The 27855-nt window shown below is 44.3% G+C and overlaps 1 protein-coding gene and 1 pseudogene across 1 annotated transcript; one reads left to right on the forward strand and one right to left on the reverse strand.

The window, feature by feature from the left end:
* Window positions 1-3737: 3737 nt before the first annotated feature.
* On the reverse strand, window positions 3738-11531 carry LOC121923023 (zinc finger protein 239-like). Its single transcript, XM_042453122.1, has 5 exons — window positions 11478-11531; window positions 10049-10138; window positions 8549-8624; window positions 6532-6652; window positions 3738-4907 (listed from the first exon to the last, which is right to left on the reverse strand). The coding sequence occupies exons 3-5, from the start codon at window positions 8561-8563 to the stop codon at window positions 4009-4011; spliced, it is 1035 nt and encodes a 344-aa protein (XP_042309056.1). The 5' UTR covers window positions 8564-8624; window positions 10049-10138; window positions 11478-11531; the 3' UTR covers window positions 3738-4008.
* Window positions 11532-11689: 158 nt separating this feature from the next.
* Window positions 11690-24517, forward strand: LOC121922973 (annotated as a pseudogene).
* Window positions 24518-27855: the final 3338 nt, after the last annotated feature.

Consider the following 27855-nt stretch of genomic DNA (forward strand, 5'->3'; position numbering starts at 1 on the left):
GGGGCGGGGCAGGAGAGTGCCCCCCCACTATGACCTCATTTCCGGGAGAGAGAGAGAGAGTACCGCTTCCTAGAGAGGCAGCGAAAGGTTATGGGGGAAGACCTTATTTCCAGAAGTAGGGTCTTTCTACCTTTCATAGAATCATAGAGTTGGAAGAGACCTCAAGGGCCATCCAGTCCAGCCCCATTCTGCCATGCAGGAACTCTCATTCAAAGCATCCCAATTGACAGATGGCCATCCAGCCTCTGTTTAAAGACCTCCAAAGAAGGAGACTCCACTACACTTCGAACAGCCCTTACTGTCAGGAAGTTCCTCCTAATGTTGAGCTGGAATCTCTTTTCCTGCAGCTTGCATCCATTGTTTTGTGTCCTGTTCTCTGGAGCAGCAGAAAACAAGCTGCTCCTCCTCAATATGGCATCCCTTCAAATATTTAAACAGGGCTTCTATCACCTCTTAACCTTCTCTTCTCCAGGCTAACCATCCCCAGCTCCCTGAGTCGTTCCTCGTAGGGCAAGGTTTCCAGACCTTTCACCATTTTAGTCGCCCTCCTTTGGACACGCTGCAGTTTCCAATGTCCTTTTTGAATTGTGGCGCCCAGAAATGGACACAGAATACAGTGGCACTATTACTTCCCTTGATCTGGACACTACTATTGATGCAGCCTAAAATCGCATTGGCCTTTTTAGCTGCCATAGCACACTGTTGACTCATGTTCAGCTTGTGGTCTACTTGGACTCCTAGATCCCTTTCACGTTGTCTCCTTAAGCCAGGTGTCCCCCATCCTATATCTGTGCATTTCATTTTTTTCACCCTAAGTGCAGTACCTTACATTTCTCCCTGGTGAATTTCATTTTGTTAGCTTTGGCCCAGCTTTCTAGTTTATTCAGGTAATTTTGAATTTTGATCCTGTCCTTTCCTTGGCGGAGAAGGAAGAACTTTGGGGGAGAGCAGGAAGGCAAGGTCAGGCCCCCCCTTTAAGATCTGGGGTTTGTTTAGGGGAGAGGGAAGCCCCCTCCTTTTCTCCTTGGAGGCTCCTCTCTGGCTAGCAGACCTCCTCCTGCTCCTCCTTCTCTTCCTCTCTGGGGCCTCAGATGTATTTTGGGGGGCGGATAAGAAGAGACTCCTAGGTGGTGGTTGGTTGGGGGGTGTTTGGCTCTGGGGGGGTTCTTTCCTGGCCTGGGGAGGTGGAGAGGCTAGAGGGGGACTATTACGGGCGGCCAGAGTAGGGTTGCCATAACTGTCTACCTCCAAACCAGGACAAATGTAAAAAAAATTAGGACAAAATTTAGGCCCAAATGTAGGACATTTTTTTGAAATGGAGGACATGACCACTAAAACCCCCCCCCAAAATTAATCAACTTAAAAAGCATTAATATAAACACATGCTTCCTAGTCATGCTCAAAATAGAGGACATTTTGACATTATTACTGGACAGATGTCCAGATGTGACCACAAACGCTGAACCATCTCCCTTCCTTCAGCAAATTTCTGGCTAACACAGCACATCTCATGTCTATACACTGACCTTTTCACATTTGCTTTTTATATTATCTTAGTCAAGCAACAAGCAAGAAAACATAAGCCGTTAGCTTTATAATATAGCTTTTCTATATCTCTAGCAGTATCCACTTCATTGGATATCCACCTTAGTAGTTCATATAATCACAGAATTGTACAGTTGTTGATCTAGGTCTGTGATGTTTTCTGCTAATATTATGGTGTCGTCTGCATACCTTATATTGTTGATTTTCTTTCCTCCTATTTTCACTCCTCCTTCTTCTGTGCCCAAGCCTGCTTCTCTTACAATATGTTCTGCGTATAAGTTGAACAGGTGAGTGGTACAATGCAGCCTTGTTTCTCCGTGTTTTATCCTGGCAGTAGCCTCGTGTCCCAAGGACAGATTCCTCAGCAAAACTATTAGATGTGTTGGCATTCCCATTTCTTAAGGATGTTCCATAGCATTTCATGATCTATGCAGTGAAAGGCTTTAATATAGTTTATAAAGCACATGCTGATTGTCACATCGTGGTCCTTGAACTGAATTTCTCTTTAATTTTCTAGATATTGTGGAATAGACTTCTTGTTTTTCCCATTTTGATGAATCTCTTTCTGTGTATGGCTCTCCATTGGTCATTGTAGTAGCTGACTTTATCTTTTCACACTAGCTGTTATACTGTTGCATTCATAGTTCTGAGTTTGTTCCTGTCTCCCTTTCTTTTTGATTACTGTGTCTGTCTACATTCTTCTTTTGTTGTATCTAAGGCTTCTGACCATAGTTGTTCTGGTTATGGTCTATTATGCTTAGTAGTACAAATCTGTTCCTTATATTGACAATAAATTCTGTTGAATATTGTTCACATTAATTTTTTGTATGATGACTGCTTTTGTTCTCTTCTTAAATTTTACTCCTTTTTTTCATATAAGGAATTCGTGATCTATACCAGTCAGCACCCAGTCTAGTCTTGGCTACCAATATGGAGCTTCTCCATCTTTTGTTCCTGACTATGGGCCTGAGCAGACAGGGCAAAATAAAGCTGCTTCAGGTCACTTTGGAAGAATGCTGTTTAAATGATGCATGCATCCTAAGAGGCCGGATGCTGTGCCAAATGTATGTGTCCTAATAATAAATAATTAATAATAATAATAATAATAATAATAATAATAATAATAATAAATTTATTTCTATACCGCCCTTCTATGTAATCAGGGCAGTGTACAGCATTATAAAAACATCCATAACAAAATAACAATACACATACATTACGAGGCCGGAAGCCACCAAGGCCTCTTAAGATGTGTGTGTCATTTAAACAACATACCTCCAAAGTGACCCGAAGCAGCTTTACTTTGACCTGTCTGTTCAGGCCCTATATAATCTATTTGGGTTTTTCGTTGGCCATCTGGTGATGCTGTATGCATAGCCTTCTCTTTGGTTGTATAAAAAGGTGTTTGCAATGAATAGTTTGTTGGCCTCACATAAATCTTGCAGATGCTCACCTATTTCATTTCTTTTGCCTAGCCTGAATCTGCCTAACGTTTTGATTCCTTTTTTGCTTCCTGTGGAAGCAAATCATAATATAAATATAATCAAGCATATATAACCATAAACAAATATACTCAGACAGCCTTACCGGATAGTAATCCTCATACAAATCAATTAACGTCACCCATTAAAATATGACAGGGTTCAACAATCCTGACAAAAAGGCAGGAAGAGAACATAACAATGGGAAACACCTGGGGGAAAAATGATCCTTTTTACCCTACTTTTATGCCGAGGACAGGAAGATGTTAGCATTTATCTTGAGAATCAGTGAACATTGTGTGTTAACAAGCAGCCAGAAAAGGAAAAAAAACTGCCCCTTCACCGAGTTCATGAACATACAGTCTACTTTCATGGTCACAATCAGATGGCTTGGGGAGGACCTCATTAATAAATGTAAGTCGAAAACACCCTGCAGAAATAAACCAGTTTCAGACTGCTTTAACTGCCCTGGCTTAGTGCTAGGAAATTCTGGGACCTGTAATATTGTGAGACATTTAAGTTTCCCTGTTAGAGAATTCTGGTGCCACAATAAGCTACAGTTCCCAGGATTCCGCAGCACTGAGCCAGGGCAGTTAAAGTGGTCTCAAATGGCATTATTTCTGCAGAGTGTCTTGGACCATACATAACTGGTGCCATGATTCATAGATTTTGGATGAGCTGCCAAGGCGACAGAATATTCTAAACAATTCAGAAGTTTAATGGATACTTTAATATCACATCCTTTCAAGGTAAATATCATGAAAGGGGGTTTTAACAGTTTTACAAACCAGATATAGTGACTTTGCAAACAAAAAGTATTTCATTTGTCAACTTTCTCGCCAGCATAGACATTCTGATGCTTCAAAAGGGATGATTTCTGAGTCCAAAATTTCCCACACAGTTAGCATTTCTATGGTTTCTGTCCTGTATGGTTTCTTTAATGTGTTGCAAAGGCTGACTTGTAAACAAAACATTTTCCACATTACTGGCATTTGTATGGTTTCTGTTCTTTGTGGACACTCTGGTGTCTGTTTAGGTGTGACTTGTGAGCAAAACATTTCCCACACTGTTGGCACCTGTATGGTTTCTCTCCTGTGTGGACTCTCTGATGAACCACAAAGTGTGATTTGTTAGCTAAACATTTTCCACAGTCCGGGCATCTGTATGGTTTCTCTCCTGTGTGGATGCTCTGATGGATCAAGAGGTTTGACTTTCGAGCAAAGCATTTTCCACACTGATGGCATTCATATGGTTTCTCTCCTGTGTGCAGAGTCTGGTGTATTACAAGGTGTGGCTTTTGAGCAAAACATTTCCCACACTGCTGGCACTCATATGGTTTCTCTCCTGTGTGGAGAATCTGATGTCTCCCAAGGACTGACTGTTGAGCAAAACATTTTCCACACTGATGGCATCTGTATGGTTTCTCTCCTGTGTGGCTTCTCTGATGGATCAAGAGGTTTGACTTTCGAGCAAAGCATTTCCCACACTCCTGGCATTTGTATGGTTTCTCTCCAGTATGAACTCTCTGGTGTCTCCCAAGCTGTGACTTGTCAGCAAAACATTTCTCACAGTGCTGGCATTTGTAAGGTTTCTCTCCTGTGTGGAGACTCTGGTGTATCACAAGGCTTGACTTTTGAACAAAACATTTTCCACACTGCTGGCATTCGTATGGTTTCTCTCCTGTGTGGAGACTCTGGTGTCTCTGAAGGGTTGCCTTGCGAGCAAAACATTTTCCACACTGCTGGCATTTGTATGGTTTCTCTCCTGTGTGGACTTTTTGATGTCTTGAATAGACTAACTTATCTTTAAAATATTTTCCACACTGCTGGCATTTGTATGGTTTCTCTCCTGCGTGGACTCTCTGATGATTCTCAATGTCTCCTGTAAAGAAGGACAAGGACATGGAAGACTCAATCTCAGCATTCAGACAGGACAGACCTCTGAGAACTGCAGTAGAGGTAATCCATCTCAAGGAGGAAAATACAACTCAGAGAAAGAGGAACATCTGTGTCCCCTTTCCCCACTTCATTGTTATTAGTCACAGTTGCGAAATGGAACCTCTTGATAGGTCTGAAAACAAAGACCTGAGCTGTTTCACAACAGTTCACCCAAACGAGCTGTTAAAATTTGTCAGGTCACTGGCTGCCTCTCAATATGTGAGGCACCCTGTGTGTGTGTGTGTGTGTGTGTGTGTGTGAGAGAGAGAGAGAGAGAGAGAGAGAGAGAGATAAAGTGAAAGAGAGAATATGTGAAACAGGATGGGGTGGGAGTTGAGGAGATGAGAATGCGATGCCAAAAGCAAGACGTTGTACTGGTGCAATTGGGCATTTAGGAAATGTGGAGGGGAAGAACATGTAAAGAGTGACCGGGGCATGTGGGAGCAAGGAAGGCTGGGCCGCAAAGCAAAGCAAAGCAAAGCTGGCGGCATCTGCAGGAGAAGCTTGTGACTGAATAAGTGTGCTAAAACTGGAAAGGAGGCGGGATGGTTATGCAGGCAAATGGTGTGGTGGCTAACAAAGAGAAGGAGGGGAGCTGAGGCTGTTAACTCTGGAGAAGCCGTGACTTTGCTCTTTGGGTGGGGAAGGAGGAAGAACACACATCTTTCCTTGTCCCTGTCAGGAGTTTTGCCTACCTTTGTACAAATGCTCATCCTCATCAGGGTTTCCGTGTACAGAAACATGCATACATTTGGGCAAAAAAACCAAAATAAAATTAGAACCAGTTGTCAGTTATTTGGACTGACACCACTGGACCTGAGAACTAACCACTGTCCTGTAGGACATTTATTTCTTGTCCTATTGTACACCTTCCCAGAGATATTTTCTATCCAGTGCAAGACTATCTGTGACAGAAGCTGAAGGTGGAATAAGAAGCTTTAAGGTAAGCCACTTTAAGTTCCATTTGGGGAGAAAGTCAGGACAATAAATATATAAATAGGAAAGGATGAGCAAAGGGCTGGACTGAGGAAGTCATGGCTGAGCTAGGATTGGCACTCCAATTTTACTGAGAGAAAGGCTTCATAGAGCCTCTAAGACAGGGATGGGCAACTGTTGTGGATTGGGGGTACACAGGAGCACCAGGGGATCATGCCACCTTTTGCTTCTGAATATCTCCCAATCTCTCTTAGGTGAAGTGGGGGTAGTGTTAATAGTGTTGGGCTCTCTCTGAACCATTTTGGGGTCAGGAGAGGCCTTTTTCCACATAGGATGTTGGAAACTGGGGACTAGAAGGACTGAAGGAGGACCCAAAACAATGAAAAATTGCTCAAGGATGTGTTGAAAGGCATTTGGGGGCAAAAAGCATTAACTGCCATGATTTCTTCCTGTGAAATTCTAGGATTGGCAGTTTAGGATTGGATATTGAGAATCCTCAACTGGAGAGATTTAGTGTCTCACTAAACTACAAATCCCAAGATTTAACAGGATGCTACCAGAACAATTAAAGTGGCATCAAAATACTAAGAAAGGCCCCTCCATAGAAAGGGCAATGGATTCAGGTTCCTTACCCAGCGAAGATACATTTTCATAGTTGTCCATCATGACATCCCAATACAAAGATCTTTGGTTCTCATCCAGCAAAGTCCATTCCTCCTCTGTGAAATACACAGCCACATCTTCAAAGGTTACCTGCAAGAGAAAATAGTCCCCAACCAAAGGAAAAAACATCAGATGTGGGCAAAACACACAGGGCTTGATTGTTTCAGAATAAAGACAGAGACCTTTAAATATTCTCCATCTCTTTTCTTTAACTCCCTGAACCTACAAGAATAGCACACGAGGAAGAAAAATGGTTATAGCTTGGCTCCCTGATGAGCTAGCTCTCTCCTGTGAAAGGAGATTCTGCTTAACACATGGGGGATTTTCCAGATGGATCTTTCCAGTCTGCATTATTAGCTTGAATGTTTCCAGGGAAGTCTTGCCCAACTAGTGTGCTGCTAATGTTTTGGATTTTTATTCCAAATATTTTCAGCTATTTGGACACATAACCCAAATTATTCTGGCACCTGGAGCACAAAATACCACAAAGTTCTCCTTCCATGGAAGTTAAAATCCAAGAACAACAAAAAATACTTAGCAATTCATAGAATCGTAGAGTTGGAAGTGACCACAAGGGCCAGGTGAGGCCTGACCAAAGCAGAAGAGTGGCACTATTACTTCCACCTCCTATTTTTCCTCCTCATTGGAACAGTTTGAAACTGTGCCTTCAGTATCTTACTTTTGAGAAACTCCCATCCATGCTGAATTCTCTTCTTCTTTAGTATTCCTGACCACGGGATCACCCCCAGTATTTCCCTAAGTTTACTGAAATTAGTTCTCCTAAAGTCTAGAATGTGTGTCGCTTGGCTTCTCCATTCCACTGTAGAACAAATTCCAGGAGAACATGATCACTCCTATCTAAGGATCCCACCACTTGCACCCCCTTAACCGGGTCATCCCTGTTGATTAGGATCAGATCTAAAACAGCAGATCCCCTTGTTGCTTCTTTCACCTTTTGGACAATGAAATTGTCTTTGAGGCAAGTGAGAAATTTGCTAGACCTTAAAGTTCTGGTTAAGTTTGATTTCCTTTCACTGTCTTTCATGATGGTTTAAGACCACATCAACATCATCATCATCATCATCATCATTTAAATTCCACTTTCCTCCTGGTACACGGACTCAAGGCAGCTAATTGCCTGGGTTGGTTGCCTCCCTCCACCAAAGTGGTGGCACCAACCCTGCCCAAAAGCCATGCATTCAATGTTATAATAGGCACAAAACTTTATTTTCCTGCATCTTGAAGAATAGCACATGAGGGAGAAAACATGGTTACACAGCTTCCTAATGAACTAGCTTTCTTATGAAAAGGGAAATTCTATGTATTACACATAATTTTACGTATTACACACATGTCTTCCCAACATCCATTACTAACTAGCTTGCATCTAGGGCAGCCTTGCCCAATCTAGTGTCCTGCAGATGATTTACATTTCCTTAAGTTAGTACATTAGTGCAACTATTTTGGCACATAAAGCAGATAATATCTCAACTATTCAGTGCAGTAACAATAGAATAACAACAATTAAACAATTAGAAATTGCTGTCTCTCATCAGTCTCAAAGCCTGAACAGCCTGAGCCACCTCCCTCCTCTCACCAAAGTGAGGGCACCAATCCAGCCTAAAACCCATTAATTTAATGTAACACGGGAATCGAGCAAGCCATGATGACAGGCTGTGGGGTCTCTGAAGCCTATTCCCACCACCCCGGCTCTGACTGGCTGGGATGGGTTGGGGGAAGAGGAGAAAGAAAGAAGAAGATGGCAGGAATCACTGATAAACTGAAAGATTGCAGGACACAGGATGGTATCTGACCAGCCATAGCATACCAGATTGACAAACAAAGGATTCAGTAAATAGGAAGGAGAACTAAACAACACTCCGGGAGTGAGGAATCCTCCTGCCCTTGGTATTAACCATTTGGGACCCTCTCCTGGAAAACTCCCCCAAAGGATCTGTCACAAAGTAGGAGGGCATGAGTGCTAACCTGTTTCATGGGCATCTTTCCTGCAGTTTCTTCTATGGAAGATGAATTCAATGGAGGCTCCCCTCTGTCTGAGCACCTGCAAAAGATACAAAGCAAGTTGTTTCACATGTCCACACATCTATGCTGTCTTTCATGGACCATCAAAGAGATGATTAAATGGTTCTGAAAGCAAATCAAGGCTGAACTTTTTCTAGAATACAAAATAAATAAATGGAGGCATACTCTGGACACATTGTGAGATGACATGACTCATTTGAAAAGACGATAAAGGTCAGTAAAGTGGAAGGGTGCAGGAAAAGGAAAAGAATGCACTACAAGTGGATTGACTCAAGGAAGCCAAAATGCTCAACTTGCAAGACCTGGTTATGCCTGTTCATAGCAGGATCTCTTGGAGGTCATTCACTCATAGAGTTACCCTAAACTGAAGGCAGTCTGTCAGCAGAAAACAACAAAAGCCTCTTCTGTTGTTCTTCCTTCTTCATCAGAAAAAAAGAACTAACCACAAGCCCCTCAAACTGAGATTACCCATAAGATTTAGCCTCCATCCTGACTTTCTGGTAGAAAGCCCTCTGCCTTGGAGATTCCACTCCCTTTTGGGGAAATTACACATCCACCTCCTCAAAGTAGAGCTGAAAGGGAGAAAAACTGCTTATGCCAGGGGTAGGCAACCTGCGGCCCGGCGAGGCCTTGGGACCGGCCCCAGCCCAGTCCTGCCGCCAATTGCTGCCGGGGCCTTTGGCCTCTCGCGTGCAGGGGCAAGGGGGGAATTGTCTATAGACGCGTCAGAAACATGCATTTATATTAACATTTTTTAAAAAATCAGCAATTTTTTTGCGTGTCCTCCACTTTTTTTAAAAAAAGTGTCCACCATTTGAAAATGTTGCCCTACATTTGTCCCAGTTTATTTATTTATTTAATTTTTAAAAAAAATATATATATTTAATTATTTATTTTTTGGCTTCGGCCCCCCAGTTGTCTGAGGGACAGCAACCCGGGCCCCGGCTCAAAACGGTTGCCTACCCCTGGCTTATACCATGACAAACAATCCCTCCTCCTACATCTCTCTTTTTTTAGATATCAGAGATAGCAGGCTCAGATGGGAAATGTCACAGACAAGCAAAACCTCTTGGCCTGGTTTGAGGCCACTACAATAGTTGTTAAAGAGAAGCTCAGGGTGATGATATGCAGATGGGAGTGTAACAATTTATACCTATAAATGCAGGTCATTTGTTCAAAGGGGACTGGTGGTAGACTAAGGACATCAAATTGCAGATCATCTCTATGGCAGTATCCTCATGGCCAGTGGAGATCACTATACCATACTAGCTCCATCCACCTCATTTTAGGGGCTACTGAAGAAAAAAGCTTCAGAGAAGGGGCCCAGGGAATCCAGGGCCTCCTTCCTGTCTTCCTTTCAATGGAATGCTGAATGAATCAGTGGGGATTCATTCTTTTATTTCTGCGAGCCTCTCTTTCTTTTGCTCCCACTCGCCACTTTACCTGGGATCCTCCTTAGATGTTGGCAGAAGGAAAGGGAGAGAGAAGCTTCTTCTTCTACCTCTGGGTCCTCCGAACAGCGAGCACAGCTTCCTAGAAGAAGGAAAAAAGTTAATAAGAAAAGAAAGGAGCAGAGTGACACCCCCCCAATTTCATTTTTAGAGGGGGGGAGGAGGACCCTTCTTATCTGTGAGGAGAGTAGGAGCTGGGTTTATGAGCATATTCACCTCCGTGAATGTGGGGAAACCGCAAATAACAAAAACACTATATTTTTACCTGAGAGAACCCCTCTCTAGGAATCTCTAGGTCCTCTAGTGCAACTCTGTGGTCAACATCTGCCAGACATTGACCATAGAATTGCACTGGAGGAGCTCCAAATGCCTAGTGGAGGGTTCTCTCTAGGAATCTGTAGGTCCTCCAGTGTGACTTTTGGTTAAAGTTGACCATTGAGTTGTGCTGGAGGACCTAGGTATTCCTAGAAAGAACACAGTAATCAAATCCTCAAAGGTCAAAGCCGCAAATGAGGAGCAATGAGTGTACAACAAAAAAAGTGGTGAAGGGGCACTGGGTGGTGGCAGTGGTCTTCCTCCCTCCCTTCCAGTCTTTTCTCTCTCTCTGCCTGGCATCTCATGGGGCTCTTTTCCATTTAGGGAAACCCCAAAGAGCTTCTCTGGGTCTCCTTGTGAAGAGGATCAAAAATACACCAAGCAGCCGAAGGAAGAAAAGGCAGTCCTAGGGGTGATGTTCCTTATCCTGCCAACTGACATGCAACTACATCCACCCCTTGCCCCCTCCATGAGGAGTCCTGGAGATGAACCAATGAACGTGGTGGTCCCTTGCCCACTGCCATTCCCTGATTCTCTATGGCCAAATATTCCCCAATGTTTCCCTATGGGCAAGTGTTCCCCAATATTTCTCTATGGGAAAGTACGTTTTCCCTCTGTCTTAGTAGGCCCCCGTCATGTCTTCTGTAAGCCGCTCCAAGAGCCACTGGGGCTGAAGAGGGGGGTATAAGCACCCAAAAGACAATGGAACAGTAACTAAGAGGCGACTGGGGGGAGGAGGGAAGAGGGGCATTCCTTCCTCCTCCCCCAGAAGTCGCTCTTCCTCTTCCTCCTCCTGCCCCCTCCCCACAGCCGGGGTCCCTCTCAGCCAGTCCTCAAACCTTGGCCCTCCAGATGTTTTGGACCTCAGCTCCCAGAAGCCCCAGCCAGCTTGGCCAACAGCCAGGAATTCTGGGAGCTGGAGTCCTAAACGTCCAGAGGACCAAAGTTTGAGAGGCGCTGCTCTAGGCTCTCCCTCCCTCCATCCATCCATCCATCCATCCATCCATTCTGGGGGGAGGCGGCAGGATGAACCGGTCCGGGACCCGCCCTCTCTCCAGCTCCCTCCGCCCCCAAAGTAACCTTCAGGGCCCTTTCCCTTTCTTCACCTTCTAGGCCTCTCTCTCTCCCGCCTCAATTTCCCAGCACAGACCTTTCCGAACATTTCCTACCTCTCTAGGAATCTTAGACCTCTGCTCTCTCTCCCCCCCTTGGAAAGGGACTCTCTAGGAATCTAAACCCCGGTTCTCTAGTCCCTTGGAGGACACTCTAGGAATCTGAGTGTCGGCTCTCTCTCTCCTCTTGGAAGAGGACTCTAGGAATCTGAGTCTTTGCTCTCCTCCTTGAAGGAGGACTCTCTAGGAATCTGAGCCCTCTCTTTCTCTTTTTCTCTCTCCTTGACGGACTCTGCGCTCTCTCTCCCTCTACCCCCTCTTGGAGGACACTCTAGGAATCTGAGTCTCTGCTCTGTTTCCCTCCCCCTTGGAGAGGACGCTCTAGGACTCTGAGCCTCCGCGCTCTCTCTCCCCTTGGAGGACTGTGAGCCTTTCCTTTCCCTTGGACCCAGGGAGGTATTGAGGGGGGATATTTGGGAGGGAGAGGGGGGAGGCCCTGGGTGGGTGTCAGGGGGTGAGAGGGTGGACAGGAAAGGAGGAGGCCAGGGGGCACCTTGGAGGGGAGGGGGGGGGGGATACCCCCCTAAATCATGCATTGTCTCTCTCTCTGTCGGGGGGGGGGGGGGATGCCCTAGTCCCCTGCCTCCCAGCCCCCCAGGCTCTCTCCTTCTGCCTCCGAGGGAGGGAGGGGGCCCTGGCAGTGGCTGAGGGGCGTCTACACTGGAGAAATAAGGCAGCCTGACACCACTTTTTGTAGAGGCTAGATTTGAATTGGGATTTTACTCATGCCCAGGAGTTGGAAAATACAGTACTAAAATGTATTGAGAGCAAAGGTTGCCAGGAAGAGGGAATTATTCAGTTGCATCAAATCCTCTGTTCCGGAATGGAAAACCATTTGGAAACGGCTCCTCGCTCAAGATTTTAAACCCAAATAAAGGAAGCACTGCAAGAGACAGTTTGGGGATGATGAAACTAAATATATCGATAACAGTGTGATCGATTGGATGCCCCACGAGGGATAGAGACATACATTTGGATATCCAATAAGGGCGAAGGGGCGTATATGTTTAAATTCATATGTAACCAATGAAATGTGATTTGTAGTTTTCTTTGTTCAGAGTACTATGAAAGCTTGGTTCACTTTGAAATCTGGGCCCTAGAAATTTGGATGTATTTCTGGGGATGCTGCAGCAATGAACTATGTTTTCCTTTCCAGTCGGCTCCTGGCCTCCCAAGTAAATTTGGTTATAATTCTGGTTTTTTAATTAATCTGCTGCACTTTTAACTGCCCCCAGGACCCCATCCTAGGGAACCCTGGGATTTGTAGTTTGGGGAGGCAACATCTTGGCAAAACTACAAATCCCAAAGGATGGGGCTGCACCATTTTAAAGTGATGTCAAACTCTATTATGTCTACAGTAGATAAGCACCTGTGGAAGGAAGAGGAGATTCCTGGGTTCTTGAAGCAGAAAAGAGCCTCCTTTTTCAGCTTAGATTGTGTGTGGGGGAGGAGTAAGTGAAACTGAGGGGGCTCCTCTTTCCTTTTGGGGGCTCCAGCCTGGAGGGAGAGAAGAAAGGAAAAGAGATTCCTGGGTTCCTGGAGCAGAAAAGAGCCCCCTTTGGCTTGGGCTGTGTGTGTTGTGTACTTTTGAGGGGAGGAGGTTGGAGACACTGAGGGGGTGCTCTTTGCCTTTGGGGGCTCAGATCCAGAGGCAGAGAAAGGAAGGAGGCCCCTCTTGGTCCCAGGCACTTTCTGCAGGAGGAGGCTCAGACTTAGGGAGGGAGCGAATATTCATGTAAAGTTAATGCAAGAACAACACAAGAAGAGTCAAACTGGATCTACACACACACACCCAAATATGGGAAGCACACAGAGACCCCACTGTTCTCCAGCTGTCCCGATTTGTCCAGGAATGTCCTGAGGAATCCCCTGTTTTCACCTGTTTTTAAAATGGCCAATTTTCTCTCTTCCTTCCACTTTCCCCTTTTGCACTCAGCTTCCTTTGTTGTTGCAGATTGAGTCCCAAATGCCAAAGTAGTTCCCATTCAGTTGACTGGGGGGGAGGGGGGAGAAGAGAGGAGGAGACAGACCCTTTTCCTTTTCTCTTCAGTCTCAGGCAAAAGCTAACAGTTGCACCTTCTCTTCCCATCTCTCTTCTTCCTCATGTATCTTCTTCCTCATTGATAACTTTTGCCATCTTGGCCATACTTTGGTGTTGGTTGGTCTCCTGTCTCCTGGGTTTGCCCTGTGAAATGTTGGAGGATATGGCACAGATACCTGCCAACCTCCAGACACTATTGCCCATCTTCCCCAGAGGCTGTCATGGAGAGGGACCCCCTGTCTCTGATCCCAGCTAGGAGGCCAGAGAGAGCCCTGTGACCAGTAGCCATTGGTAGCCTGGGCCTGACCTCCTTCTCAATCTACAGGCTTCACCAGATGTCTTGGGGAAATACAGTACAAGATTTCTATTGTGCAACTGGGAGACTGAGAAAATTAAATTAAATCTAGGATTGACAATATCTGTCTTTAACCACAGTAACTGTAGAGCCAGAGTGGTGTATTAGTTTGAGCACTGGACTGTGACTCTGCAGACCAGGTTTCGAATTCCACCACAGCCATGTAAACCCATTGGGAAAGTCACACTCTCTCAGCCTCAGAGGATGGCAATGGCAAACCCTGTAAGGGTTGCCATGTCAAAAATGACACAATGGCAACCAAAAACAACCACAGTCAGTGATAATTGTAAATCATAAACCAGTTTTACGAAGATGAGTTCCCCTACCCTTTTTCTCGAGAGTAAATCCCAAAGAGCGCTCTTAGTCATTAAGGCACCACAAAGATCTTTGGAGGGTTTGGGAAAATGGCCAAATCCACTTGCCCCTCTTATTTAAAGATTCATTCTTGTCCTGCCTTTTTTCCAATAATGAGACTCAAGGAGACGTACAGTTTATTAAAAACAATACAAAACCAGAAATATAAAAATATTTTAAAAACAAATAACCTGTAAAGTTATTAAAAGTAATATTCTTTAAAAGACTACATACAAAGGAAGATAGAATGCCACTGAAAGTCCATCACAGTCAATGCCAGGTCTAAACACATGACAGAATAAAATAATAAAATAAAACTAAGAATAAGAATAACTTTGCTCACTGACTGAAGGACAACAAGAAGGAGCCATGCTAGTCTCCCAAAGGAGGGACTTCCAAAGGCTGGGAGCAGCCACTGAGAAGTCTCTCTCTCTCTCTCTCTTGTTCCACAAAGAAGCCTGGGGAGGCAGTGGGAAAAACTACCTTAGAGCTCTAATGGGCCTAAAAAGGGGGACATAGGAAGAGAGAATGACTGCCATAACATAAGTGTTGTTTTTTTCCTTCAGCTCCAGGTCTACTTTGAGGAAGTGGCCATGTGATTTCTCCTAGATCCAGGCCAAAGGGCTCTACAAGGAGGTCAGGATGGAGGACGATGGGAAGGAGGCTTTTCTGGGTAAGGATCCCTTTTGCTTTTGTCGGAGAGATGCTGAAGGAATGAATTCGTGTTCTTGGCATTTCTTACTCAAACAGAAGATTAAGACTGGAGAGAGCAGCTATGAAAGAACTAGAAAAGATTCTAAAATGCAAAGATGTACTGTATAACTGAGCACAAAAATTAGAATCATACAAGCCATCGTATTCCCTGTTATCATGTATGGATATGAGAGCTGGTCAGTTAAGAAAGGAGATAGGAAGAAAATCAATGCATTTGAGATATGGTGCTGGAGAAGAGTGCTGAGGATCCTGTGGACAGCCAAAAGAACAAACAAATGGGTCCTAGAGCAGATCAACTCTCCCTGGAAGTCAAGATGACAAAACTGAGGCTGTCATACTTCAGACACATCATGAGAATGGAGGACTCATTAAAAAGAAAATTCTTGGAAAGGTGGGAGGGAAGTAGAAAAAGAGGAAGGCCACATGCTAGTTGGACTCTATTAAGGTCATGGGTATGGGTTGGCAGGAATTAAGCAGAGCAGTGGAGGATGGAGGGTCTTGGAGATGTCTCATCCTTAGGATCGCCATGGGTTGAGATCATCTGGAGGATGGTTAACAGCAATAACAGCAAAATATCATTTGCTTTTTCTGTTGCAGCATCCCACTGTAGGGTCATGTTCAATTGATGATCAGCTGTAATCCCAGGAAGTTGTCAGGTTTTCCTGTTCAATTTAAGGTGCAAAATTTCCCTATTTCCATTTCAGGTGTTCCTTGGCTGCACATGTCCCAGTTTTCATCAATGAAATGTTGGAAGGCATTCACCTGTGGCTAGGCAGGAAATATTTCTCACCTCTTGTCTTGGGATGATGGGACTTGGAATGTCTAAATATTGGCTAGGAATGCCCAAATGGATTCAGAGTGAAGAAGAATGAATCCATTTTTTCCTAGAAAGATTTCCTCTGGGTCTCTGTTCCTCTGTTCCTCTCTTCTGAGAAATGGCTTCACCATGGGCCCATTCAGTGCTAAAAAGACAAATAAATGGGTAGAGGAGCAAATCAAGCTTGAACTCTTTTTTTTTAGATTGTAAGCCTGAGGGCAGGGAACCGTCAATTAAAAGATTGTATGTACAGCGCTGTGTAAATTTACAGTGCTTTATAAATAAAGGTTAATAATAATAATAATAATAATAATAATAACAACTCTCCCTAGAAGCCAAGATGACTAATCTGAGACTGTCATACTATGGCCATGCCATGAGAAGACATGACTCACTGGAAAAGACAATAATGGTTTGTAAGGTAAAAGGCAGTAGGAAAAAAGGAAATCCAGATTCCAGATGGACAGACACAGTCTTTTGGAAGCAAAGCGGCATCAACACTTGTAGAAAGTGTTGAGAGTCAGCTTTTAGGAGCTCTTCTAACCAAATTTAAGTCAACTTCTTTTGCTTAATGCTTCTCCTATCTTAAGATGGAATTTCTGAAACAACACATGTAGGTTTTTTTCTTTTACCTCCCAAGAGCAGTCAGAGTCATTTCTCCTGTGCCTACCACAAGCTCATGTTGCACCAGCCCCACTGCACTCAGTATAATATAGATGGCTAAAGTTGCTACATAGTCAAGGAAGCCAGAGCCCTGAATCTGCAAAGGCTGTTGAACAGCAAGCTCACCTTCCTAGAGAGGCAGGCAATATTAATGTGGGGATAGATGGTAGCTGCACACTCTCTTCATTCCTGGAAGGGAAATGGGCATTCCTTTCAATTTCTGTGGTGAGGAAGGGAAGGTGGAGGTAGCAGGAGAAACGAAGTAAGGGATGAGAAGGGGGAGGATGATGGCCGAAGGCGTTAGACATTGAAATATGCTTGTTTAAGTGGGAGGGGAAACCAATACAATTTCCCTCTTGAGTGTCTGTGGAAATGGAGTTAGCTTGGATGGGTGGCTTCTACCATATCCATGAATCTCTGAGGATTCTGGAGTCTCTTTACTTCCATTTGGAAATAGAAGGAGATAGATCTGGAAGGCAAGCAAAACGGGAGGTGCAAATCTGTTTGTTTGTGAGTATTCTATTTATTATTCCAGGAGACAGAAGATCGTAAATGAAGTCAAGTGAGTCAAAAGGGTGAAAGCTTTCCCATCAGCCATCTCTTCCTGAAAGAAATGTGCATTGATCCCATTTTCTTGCTATGCTTATTTATTTATTTAATGCATTTATGTAGCACCTTTCAATTTATTTAATGCATTTATGTAGCACCATTGCCTCTTAGGTGATATATGATGTGGAGAAGCTGAAAACCTGTAGGGAGCCATAAAATGTCGCAATTCCCCTCTTTCATTTTCCTCAAAGTCAGTTGAGTAGCACCAGAGACCAAATCCATTCCTTCCTGGATGAATCATAGAATCGTAGAGTTGGAAGAGACTGCGAGGGCGGAGTGGGAAGAATGCTGTGAAGACACAATTTTATTACAAGATCTCAAAGAGGTGAAGCAAGAAGGCTGTACACATTGTTCTTTCTCTCATGTGAGGTCATGAATTCCACACATAACACAAAAAAGTGGGAGAACTGCCCAAATTGTTTCTGTTTTGTAGGGAAACATTTTAGGAAGAGATTATTTGTGATTAGAGTACTATTGTCCTTTTATCTCGTTCAGGTCCTGGTCTTCTTTGAAGAGGTGGCCCGGTATATCACTGAAGTAGAGTGGCAACTCCTGGATTGGTGCCAGAGGACTCTCCACAAAGAAGTCTGGATGGAAGTTGATGGGAACGTGGCCTCTTTAAGTAAGGAACCCTTTTCCTAATATAGTTAAGAGAAAAATTGACCAGAATGGAATAGATGTTCTTGGCTGAGAAGAATGGGATGAATGCCATGGATAAAGCTTGGTCTTGATCCCCACTGAGATTCTGGTTTTCTGTGTTAAACTCCTAATGGGATTATCTTCTTTCTCAAGCAGGTAATGAGTAGGAGAAGGAGAATTTTATGGAGCCCCCTGGGTTGTCATGGGAAAAGGACAAAAAGAAATTCACAAATCACAGGGGACCCAAAAGACAAAAACGAAAACAGTCAGAGACTGGGAAGAATGACTCCTCTGCTTCTGAAGGAGAGGATATTTGTGAACTTGTGACTGCCCAGAAAAAGCATGGAGGGAAAAGAAAGGTAAACTATCCTGTCCATGGGAAAACATTCCAGTATAAATCTCAGTTACAAAATGCATACAGGAGAGAAGCCATATCAATACAAGGAATGTGGCAGAAGCTTCGGTCAAAGGAGAAATCTGCAGTGACCATGGAACAGGTTAACGTCCACCCTTTCCTTCTTTCTGAAGGAGCCATTGGGGAGGGGGGTAGTCTGGAATGGAATGCAATGGATGGTCAGAAGTCATCCTCTGTCCTTCAGTGGCTCAGTTAATCAGTTCCTGCTTCCATCCAGTCAGGGCCAGGGGTGGCAGGACTGTGGTGGTCCCTCAGGAGGACTTGAGCTATTCCTGATTTAGCATTAAACCCATGGCTTTTAGACAGGATTTGTCTACCATAGAGTCATAGAGTTGGAAGAGACCACAAGGACCATCCAGTCCAACTTCCTGCCATGCAGAAACTCATAATCAAAGCATCCACGACAGGTAGTCATTCAGCTTCTGCTTAAAGACCTCCAAAGAAGGAGATTGCACCACTATCTGAGGAAGGAGTGTGTTCCACTGTTGAACAGCTCTTACTGTCAGGAAGTCCCTCCTAATGTTGAGCTGGAATCTCTTTTCCATAGCTTGCATCCATTGTTCCGTGTTCAAGTCTCTGGAGCAGCAAAAAACAAGCTTGCTCCCTCCTCAGTATGACATCCCTTCAAATACTTAAACAGGGCTATCATATCACCCCTTAACCGTCTCTTCTCCAGGCTAAACATACCCAGGTCCCTAAGTCTTTCCTCATAAGGCATGGTTTCCAGATGCTTCACCATTTAGGCTGCTCTCCTCTGGACACACTCCAATTTCTCAATTGCATCTTACATTGCTCCCTGTTGAAGTTCATTTTGTTAGTTTTGGCCCAGCTTTCTACTCTATTAAAGTCATTTTGAATTTTGATCCTGTCCTCTACCATTTTAGTAGAGGGAGTCTGTTCATTTATATGCTGTGTATATACTGCTCTTGCTGTTATTTGATTTTTTTGTTGTTGCTGTTTTGCTTTTTATACTGCCTAAATAAAGGCATTCATTCAGTAGAGGGAGTTACTTGACTCAGACAGGTTGTTTTGAGCCATCATGAAAGGAAGCAATTCCCAATGATTTAATTTGTGCTTTTCATATTTTTATTGTCAAGAATAGGAAGAGGCTCTTGTGGTCTCTGCTTTATGTGCTAAATGGACTTAACCATAAAGGCTTGAAATAAAAAAAAATGATGATTTGGTGAGGCTACCAAGTTAGTAATTATGCCAGTTAGTAATGCAGATTTGGAAGACATATGTGGATGAATTTCCACATGCTAAACAAAGTCTCTCTTCAAAGGAGAAATCTAGATAACTAGGCACCCAAATTGTAGCATTGTCTTTTCCCTCATGTCCCATTTATGAAGATCCAGAAAGTTAAGGAAAGGAAATGGGAGAATATTGAAAGATGTCATACTCTATCTTTATTTTGAATGGATCATATAATATTTGGGATGCAGCATGTGCTTTCCTCCCCTTTGGATGAGTCACTCTGCATGAGGGCTACTGTATTTTCTGTTGCAGATGACCTTTGCAGATATTGCTGTGTATTTCACAAAGGAGGAATGGGAATTGTTGGATTGGAACCAGAGATTTTTATACGAAGAGGTGATGATGGAAAACTATAAGAATGTGTCTTCTCTGGGTAAGGAACCTGAAGCTATTGCTCTTCCTACAGAGACAGTCCTTTTGTACTATATTGTCGTACAACTATGATACCTTTTTAATTGTCATGGCAATATCCTGTGGAATCCTGGGATTTGTAGTTTAGCGAGGCAGTATTAGTGAGGAGTCTAAATACTCCCCCCTAAACTGTGAATCTTAGGATTTTGTGGGAAGGAAGGGCCAAGGGCCCTTCTATATACCCCAGAGTAATCTTGCCAAGTTTTTGTGCCCTCTTTGAGCCCCTTTAGGCCCTGGACAGGCCTCCAAATTCGCCTTGGATAACAGATGGTGGAGGATATTGGGAATATAATTTTTTTTCAGGATGGTAAAATAGGGGATGCTTTCTGAGATCCCTTGGGAGTCCAGCATGCCCTCCATAATCCCCAACAGTTGTGCATCCCTGTCTGAGAAGCTCTATGGAGCATTATTCTCACTTACAGTGGGGTCCCAGTCCTAGTTAGCCATGAAGTTTCCTCAGTCCAGCCCACCTGCTTAGCCTTTCCTATTTTTATGTATATATTTATTATCCTGCTTTCCCCCCAAAATGGGACTCAAAGTGCCTTGCATTAAACCTTTCTGCTTTAGCTTCTGTCACAGATAGTCTAGCACTATCTGGATGCACAATAGGGCCACAGAGCAATGGTCCCCCAGGCAGCACTTGGTCATCAGGTGTGATTCAAAATAACTAACATTTGCTTCTGTTTTTTTGTCCATATGTTTACATGTGGGGGAGGGAAATAGTACTTTGGAAGGCAGGTGTTCATCAAGAGCTGGAGGTAATAATCAAACTGTTATAGAGGGAAGAAGGCAAACAGTGCAAGGATCCAACAGTGGGAGGCAGAAAAACTTGTAGAGGCAGCTAGTAGGGGGGGACCCATGGTTTTAGATGTCTCTACACTAATGCACAGATCATGGGAAATAAGCAAGAGGAACTTGAACTAGCACAACAAAGCTAATATGATATAATAGGCATCACAGAAACCTGATGGGATGAATCTCATGATTGGAATGTAGGAATAGAGGTGTATAACCTTTTTAAGAGAAGTAGGTGATCAGGAAAGGAGGAGGAGTAGCATTATATGTCAGGGATGTCTACACCTGTGAAGGGATCCAGGACTTAAATCCTGGAAGCCAGGTGGAGAGCATCTGGATAAACATTAAAGGGGAGGGAAACAACAAGGATGTGGGTGTGGTGTCTACTACAGACCTCAGAACCTAATTGAAGACTTGTATGATGCCTTCCTGAAACAGTTGACCACACATTCAGAAAGGAGAGATGTAGTAGCAATGGATGACTTCAACTATCCTGATATTTGCTGGAAGTCAAGCTCAGCCAAATCCTCAAGGTCTAGCAAATTCCTCACTTTGGAGACAATTTCATTGTCCAAAAGGTGGAAGAGGCAACAAGGAGGTCAGCTATTTTAGATCTGATTCTAATCAACAAGAACGACTTGGTTAATGGGGTGTAAGGGTGGGATCTTTAGGTGAGAGCTTCCTTGGCATCTGATGGGAAGGAGAGAAAGAGTTGAGTGTCATCCACATACTGGTGACACTGCACCTCAAAGCTCCAGATGACCTCCCCCAGCGGTTTCATGTAGGTGTTAGATGATATAGGGGACAAAACAAAACCCTTAAAGAATCCACAGGCCAGCGACAAAGAAATTGAACAGGAATTATAGAATCATAGTTGGAACAGAACACAAGGGCCATCCACCTAACCCCCTGCCATAGAGAAACTCACAAAGTCCCCCTGCGAGATGGCCATCCAGTCTCTGTTTAAAGGCCTCCAAAGAATGAGACTCACACCAATGTCTTCCACTGCTGAACAGCCCTTACTGTCAGGAAGTTCCTCCTAATGTTTTGGTGGAATCTCTTTTCCTGTAGCTTCTGTGTTCTAGTTCCCAGCAGAAAATAAGTTTGCTTCTTCTTCAATGTGACACCCCTTCAAATACTTAAACAGGGCTATCATATCACCTCTTAACAGTCTCTTCTCCAGAATAAATATACCCAGCTCCCTAAGTCTCTGCTTGTAGATCATAATTTCCATACCCTTCACCATTTTGGTCACCCTCCTTTGGACACGCTCCAGTTTCTCAACATCCTTTTTGAATGGTGGTGCCCAGAACTGGATGCAGTATTCGAGGTGAAGCCTGACCAAAGCAGAATAGAGTGGCACTATTACTTCATTTCATTTTTTTCTACCTAGGTGCAGTACCTTACATTTCTCACTGTTGGAGTTCATTTAGTTAGTTTGAGCCCAGCTTTCTAATCTATTAAGTCCCCCAATACCACTTTTTGAATTCACTGCTACAGGAATGACCGGAACCATTGCATAATGGCTTCCCCAAGTCTGGCCCGGAAAGGCAGTCCAGAAGATTACCATGGTTGATGCTATAAAAATCTGCTGAGAGATCTAGCAGGACCAACAAGGACACACTTCCCCTCCCCTGCTCCATGCATAGGTCATCCACTAAGGCAACCAAGGCTGTCTCCATCCCATAGTCAGGTCTAAAGCCAGATTGAAATGGATCTCCTTTTTCATGCCATCCCGTTTCTCTTTCTCTTTCTCTTTCTCTCTCTCTCTCTCTCTCTCTAATACACACACAGTGCCTCATGTATTGAGAGACAGTGGTGAACCTGACTAACTTTAATGACTGGTTTGGGTGAACTGGTGTAAACCACCTTGGGTCTTTGTTTTCAGACCTGTCAATGAGATGACTAATATCCATGAACGTGGGAAAGGGAACACAGAAGCTCCTCTTTCACTGATGTTTCTTTTCCTTCTTGAGCTTACATAGCACCATTGCTGCTTTCAGAGGTCCTTCCTCCCTTAACACTGAGACTAACTCTTGTCTTTCATTGTCCTTCTTTATAGGAGAAATTGTATTTCATCTGAAAGTCCACACAGGAAAGAAATCTTACAAATGCAAGCAGTGTGAAAAATGTTTTACAAAGAAATCAATCCTTGTAATTCATCAGAGATTCCACACAGGAGAGAAACCTTTCAAATGCCAGCAATGTGGAAAATATTTTGTTCGGAAGCCATACTTTGAGAGACACCAGAGAGTCCACACAGAAGAGAAGCCTTACAAATGCCAGCAATGTGGAAAAAATTTTGGCCGGAAATCACACCTTATGGCTCATCAAACAGTCCATGCAAGAGGGAAAACATACAAATGTCAGCAGTGTGGAAAATGTTTTGCTCATGAATCTGACCTTCACAAACACCAGAGAGTCCACACAGGAAAGAAACCATACAAATGCCAGCAATGTGGAAGATGTTCTGCTTGCAAGTCCGACCTTGTGAGACACCAGAGAGTCCACTCAGGAGGGAAACCATACAAATGCCAACAATATGGAAAATGTTTTGCTTTGAATTCAGGCCTTGTGAAACATCAAAGAATCCACACAGGAGAGAAACCATACAAATGCCAGCAGTGTAGAAAAAGTTTTGGTCGGAAGTCACAACTTATGGTTCATCAGAGAGTCCACAGAGGAGAGAAGCTGTACAGATGCCAGCAGCGTGGGGCACGTTTTGCTGAGAAATCAAACCTTATGACTCATCAGAGGTTTCACAGAGGAGAGAAACCTTTCAAATGCCTGCAGTGTGGGAAATGTTTTGTTTGGCATTCACACCTTGAGAGACACCAGAGAGTCCACACAGGAAGGCAACCTTTCAAATGCCAGCAATGTGGAAAATATTTTGTTCGGAAGCCATACTTTGAGAGACACCAGAGAGTCCACACAGGAGAGAAGCCTTACAAATGCCAGCAGTGTGGAAAATGTTTTTCTCAGAAGTCAGTCCTGATAACCCATCAGAGATTCTACACAAGGGAGAAACCTTTCAAATGCCTGCAGTGTGGGAAATGTTTTGTTTGGCATTCACACCTTGAGAGACACCAGAGAGTCCACACAGGAGGGCAACCTTTCAAATGCCAGCAATGTGGAAAGTATTTTGTTCGGAAGCCATACTTTGAGAGACACCAGAGAGTCCACACAGGAGAGAAGCCTTTCAAATGCCTGCAGTGTGGAAAATGTTTTGTTTGGAATTCACATCTTGAGAGACACCAGAATGTCCACACAGAAGAGAAGCCTTACAAATGCCAGCAGTGTGGAAAATATTTTGGTCGGAAGTCACATCTTGTGGCTCATCAGATAGTCCACACAGGAGGTAAACCATACAAATGCCAGCAATGTGGAAAATGTTCTGCTCGCAAGTCAGACCTTGTGAGACACCAGAGAGTCCACACAGGAGAGAAACCATACAAATGCCTTCGATGTGGAAAATGTTTTGCCAACAAGTCCTACTTTATGGTTCATCAGATAGTCCACACGAGAGAAACCATATAGATGCCAACAGTGTGGGAAATGTTTTGCTGAGATATCAAACCTTATGACTCATCAAAGATTTCACACAGGAGACAATCCTTTCAAATGCCTGCAGTGTGGGAAATGTTTTGTTTTGAATTCATATCTTGTGAGACACCAGAGAGTCTACCCAAGAGAGAAGTTTTACAAATGCCAGCTGTGAGGAAAATACTTTGGTTGGCAGTCACAACACCAGAGGGTCCACACAGGAGAGATGTGAGAACCCAGAAGAGTTTTGGTTCTGCTATTATAGATGAAGTTGGGAAATGTATGTATACATTTCTGAACCTGCGGCTGAAATGATCTCTGTATTGGTTATGTTGTTTGTATTAAATAAAAAAATATGTGTATATAGATTGTGTTATATGTTTTAGGTGAGTTGGAATTTTGGTGCCGTTTTCAAAGAACAGTTGGGAGGAGTTTTATTGCAGTTGCAGAAATCAAAGTGCTGCATAGCAGTTACCAGGCAAAAATCAAATGTTACAGTGCAGTTACCAGGCAAAAATTAAAAATTACAATGCAGTTACCAGGCATAAAACAAAAGGTTGTGGTACAGTTACCAGGCAGAAGTCAAAATGTTAAATTGCAAACAGGCAGGACTAGGAAGCTCCAGTCTATATATAGTGACAAGAGGGTAGGGATGTTTAGTACCAACTTAAACGCTGGCTGATTACTATTGTCCTTGGTCTGCCATAAAGTCTTTTCTCTCTCTCACCAAGACTATCTAAATCCTTGGACCAGAGTTGACCAGTACTGACAACAGAAACCATAAATATGCCAGCAATGTGGGAAATGGTTTGCTCAAGGCTTAACCCTATTGTCAGGCACAGCTGAGAAAAATATTTTAGAACTGACACCTTATTCTGTTCATTAACCCTGTTTATGGCCCAGATGGTTCAGAAAACAGTCAAATGGCACAGAATGTCAACTTGCAAGTGGGCCACATGCCCACCAAAATCGCCAGCCACACAGGACTCGATAAGAGCAATGGAGCAAGCCAGAAAAGGTCCAGGTGAACTGCCTTCGACTGCCCATCTTGGCATACATCACACCAATGATTCCCAAATTGGGTGGTACACCTCCCTTCCCCGATGGCAGTAGGAAGATCCAGGTGGTGGCAATAGAGGAAGGGCAGAGAGTTGGTGGTCAGGCACCACTTCTCCCCCCACAAACATGCACCTCGTTGGCTCTCTACCACTGAAGTTTTCAGAACACTGGCCTCAGAAGAAGAGTCTCTTCCTGCCTGTTCCCAGCGGAGCCAGGCGACGTTGAGAAGCAGGAATTACTGTGGCCACTGCTGCTGGCTATGTGTAAGAAAGCCAAGAGACAAGAGCAGGATACACCAGGAAGTACCGAGGCCACCTTCCCATTCCCTCCTCCACATTCTTACCACTATTGCAGATATTCCAGAAAATTCAACCAAGGAGACCCCAGAAGTTTGCAAGAAATCAGCAAGTTTTATTAGCCGGCATGCTTCAGAGGGTATTATTTCCAAAGCCTGAAGCCATGATCTCCAGGTTTAATTCCCTTTTATAGGGACTCAGACATAGAAGTCTTAAGCTACACGCTGGCCCGTTACAGATGGACCTAAAAGTGCACGCTCTGCGCGTGCTAGGGTTAGGAAGCGGCGTCCTTTCCGGACGCCCCCAACCTTAGCACGCATAGAGTGTGCACAAAATGGCGGCAGCCGTTCCACATGGCCGCCGCTATTACAACGTCACGATCGCGCCACCTCTATACGGAGCGGCACGGACGTGACATCATCACGCCACACCAGGGCGCATAGTGCACCCTTTCCCCAGCCACAAAAGAAGCTCCGAAATGGAGTTCCTTTTGCCATTTGCGTCCAGCGACACAGAGGAGAAAGGGGCCAAGCGGCCCCTTTCTCCTCCTCCCCGCCACCACGGGGTGTCCTTGGGGCTTGAAGCCCCAAGGACACCCCTGTCCAGGCTGAGGGGAAGGGACCTTTTGCCGCTTCCCCGTGGCCTGGAAAGCGGTGGATCGGGACCTCAGCGGCTGCCACTCTGGCCACTGAGGCCCCGATCCGGCTGGGAAAGGGGCGAGTGCAGGCCACCGCTTTTCGGCGGTCTGTAACCCACTGCTGATTGGTATATAGGATTTAAACATAGGTATATTGTAAAGTTGAAGGCTTTCCATGGCCGACATCCATAGTTTTTTGTGGGTTTTTCGGGCTATGTGGCCATGTTCTAGTAGAGTTTCTTTCTGATGTTTCGCCAGCATCCGTGGCTGGCATCTTCAGAGAGAGCTTTGCTGGAAAAATTGGGTGTATATATCCTGTGCGAGCCTGGGAATGCAGGGGTGATTTGCATGTGTATTGTTCTGTGTCGATGGCTGGCCTCAGCCTGGGAGGATAATACAAACCAGGATTAATGTCTGCTAATTGGTGATCAATTATCTGCTGGGAAAGCCCCTGACTCTGAATGGTTTCCCATTTGCATTTGCTGAGTCCTTATTTTGCTATTCTTCAGGACTGGTAGCCAAATAAGAAACCCTTAAAGTGAACAAAATTTGGCTCTAAAGGAGGGGGAAGCAGACTTCCGATGCCCGATGAGTGCTGCAAACGTCACCTCCTGAAATTTAAGAGCCTTTATTATTGTTGTTATTATTATTAGTGTTATATGCCTGCGCTGCATTTCTCTTTTATTCCCAATTGATTCCATGGGTCTACTTTAGTTGGAACTGACAGGTCACTCTCTCTCAGCCTCAGTGACCTGTCAGCTGGAGGAAAAGGGTCAGTTCGGGTCAGTTCAGGTCAGGCCAAAGGCAGGGCATGAACGGAGCTCCCATCAGGCACCTTCTCCCCCCCTTTGTGTGTGTGTGTCTGTATGTATGTATGAGTGTGTGTGTGTATATGAAATAGATGAGAATGACAGGAGGATAGATGTAGATATAGATGTGGCTGAAATATGTGTGTGTGTGTGTGAGAGAGAGAGAGGGGGGGGGCAGGAGGGAGAAAGCGCTCGCTGGCCAGCTCCTCTGCCGAAGTTGCAGTGGGGGAGGAGGGGGAAGGAGAGAGAGAGCCCCGATGGCGCCATGATCGCTCCCCAGCCCCGGTGGAAGCAAATGGGGCAAATTGCAGCAGGGCATCATAGGAAAATTGCAACCTGGGAGTCTTTGCAATGGTGGTCAGGAGAACAAGCAAATTGGAATTCCACACCAGACCAATTCGCAGTGAGATCGTACAGAGCCCCAATGCGATTCCCGTCAATCCCCTTATTTAGTGAACTCGCCAAAACATGCCAAAATGAGGAGCCAGTTCAGAAGTCCCTCTGAAGCCCCGCAGATGGGGCTCCCATTGAAATCAACCAGGTATGGAAATACATTCTGGATAACACGTCAATGCGAATTGCCCAATCCGCAGAAGCCCCAGATCTGGGCTGCAGAAACCCTGTCAGATAATCACTTTTGTCAACAGGAAAGAAGAATTTGCATATGTAAGAATATTGAAAAATAAGTCAGAAGCTGGGCAAAGTTTAAAAGCATGGGTAAGGATGATTGAAAGAAGATTTGATAGAGTTGGGACAATTGTTACAGATAGAGGTGGAGAATTTTTAAACAACCAGCTGTACAATTGGTTTCAGAAAGTGGGGATAAGACATGAAACCACTAACCCTGCTTGTCCAAGTGAGGATGGTTTAGCAGAAAGGAAAATCCAGGACATAAAAAGGA

This window comes from Sceloporus undulatus, chromosome 2 (assembly GCF_019175285.1).
Source record: "Sceloporus undulatus isolate JIND9_A2432 ecotype Alabama chromosome 2, SceUnd_v1.1, whole genome shotgun sequence".
In the NCBI taxonomy this organism is placed as follows: Eukaryota; Metazoa; Chordata; class Lepidosauria; order Squamata; family Phrynosomatidae; genus Sceloporus; species Sceloporus undulatus.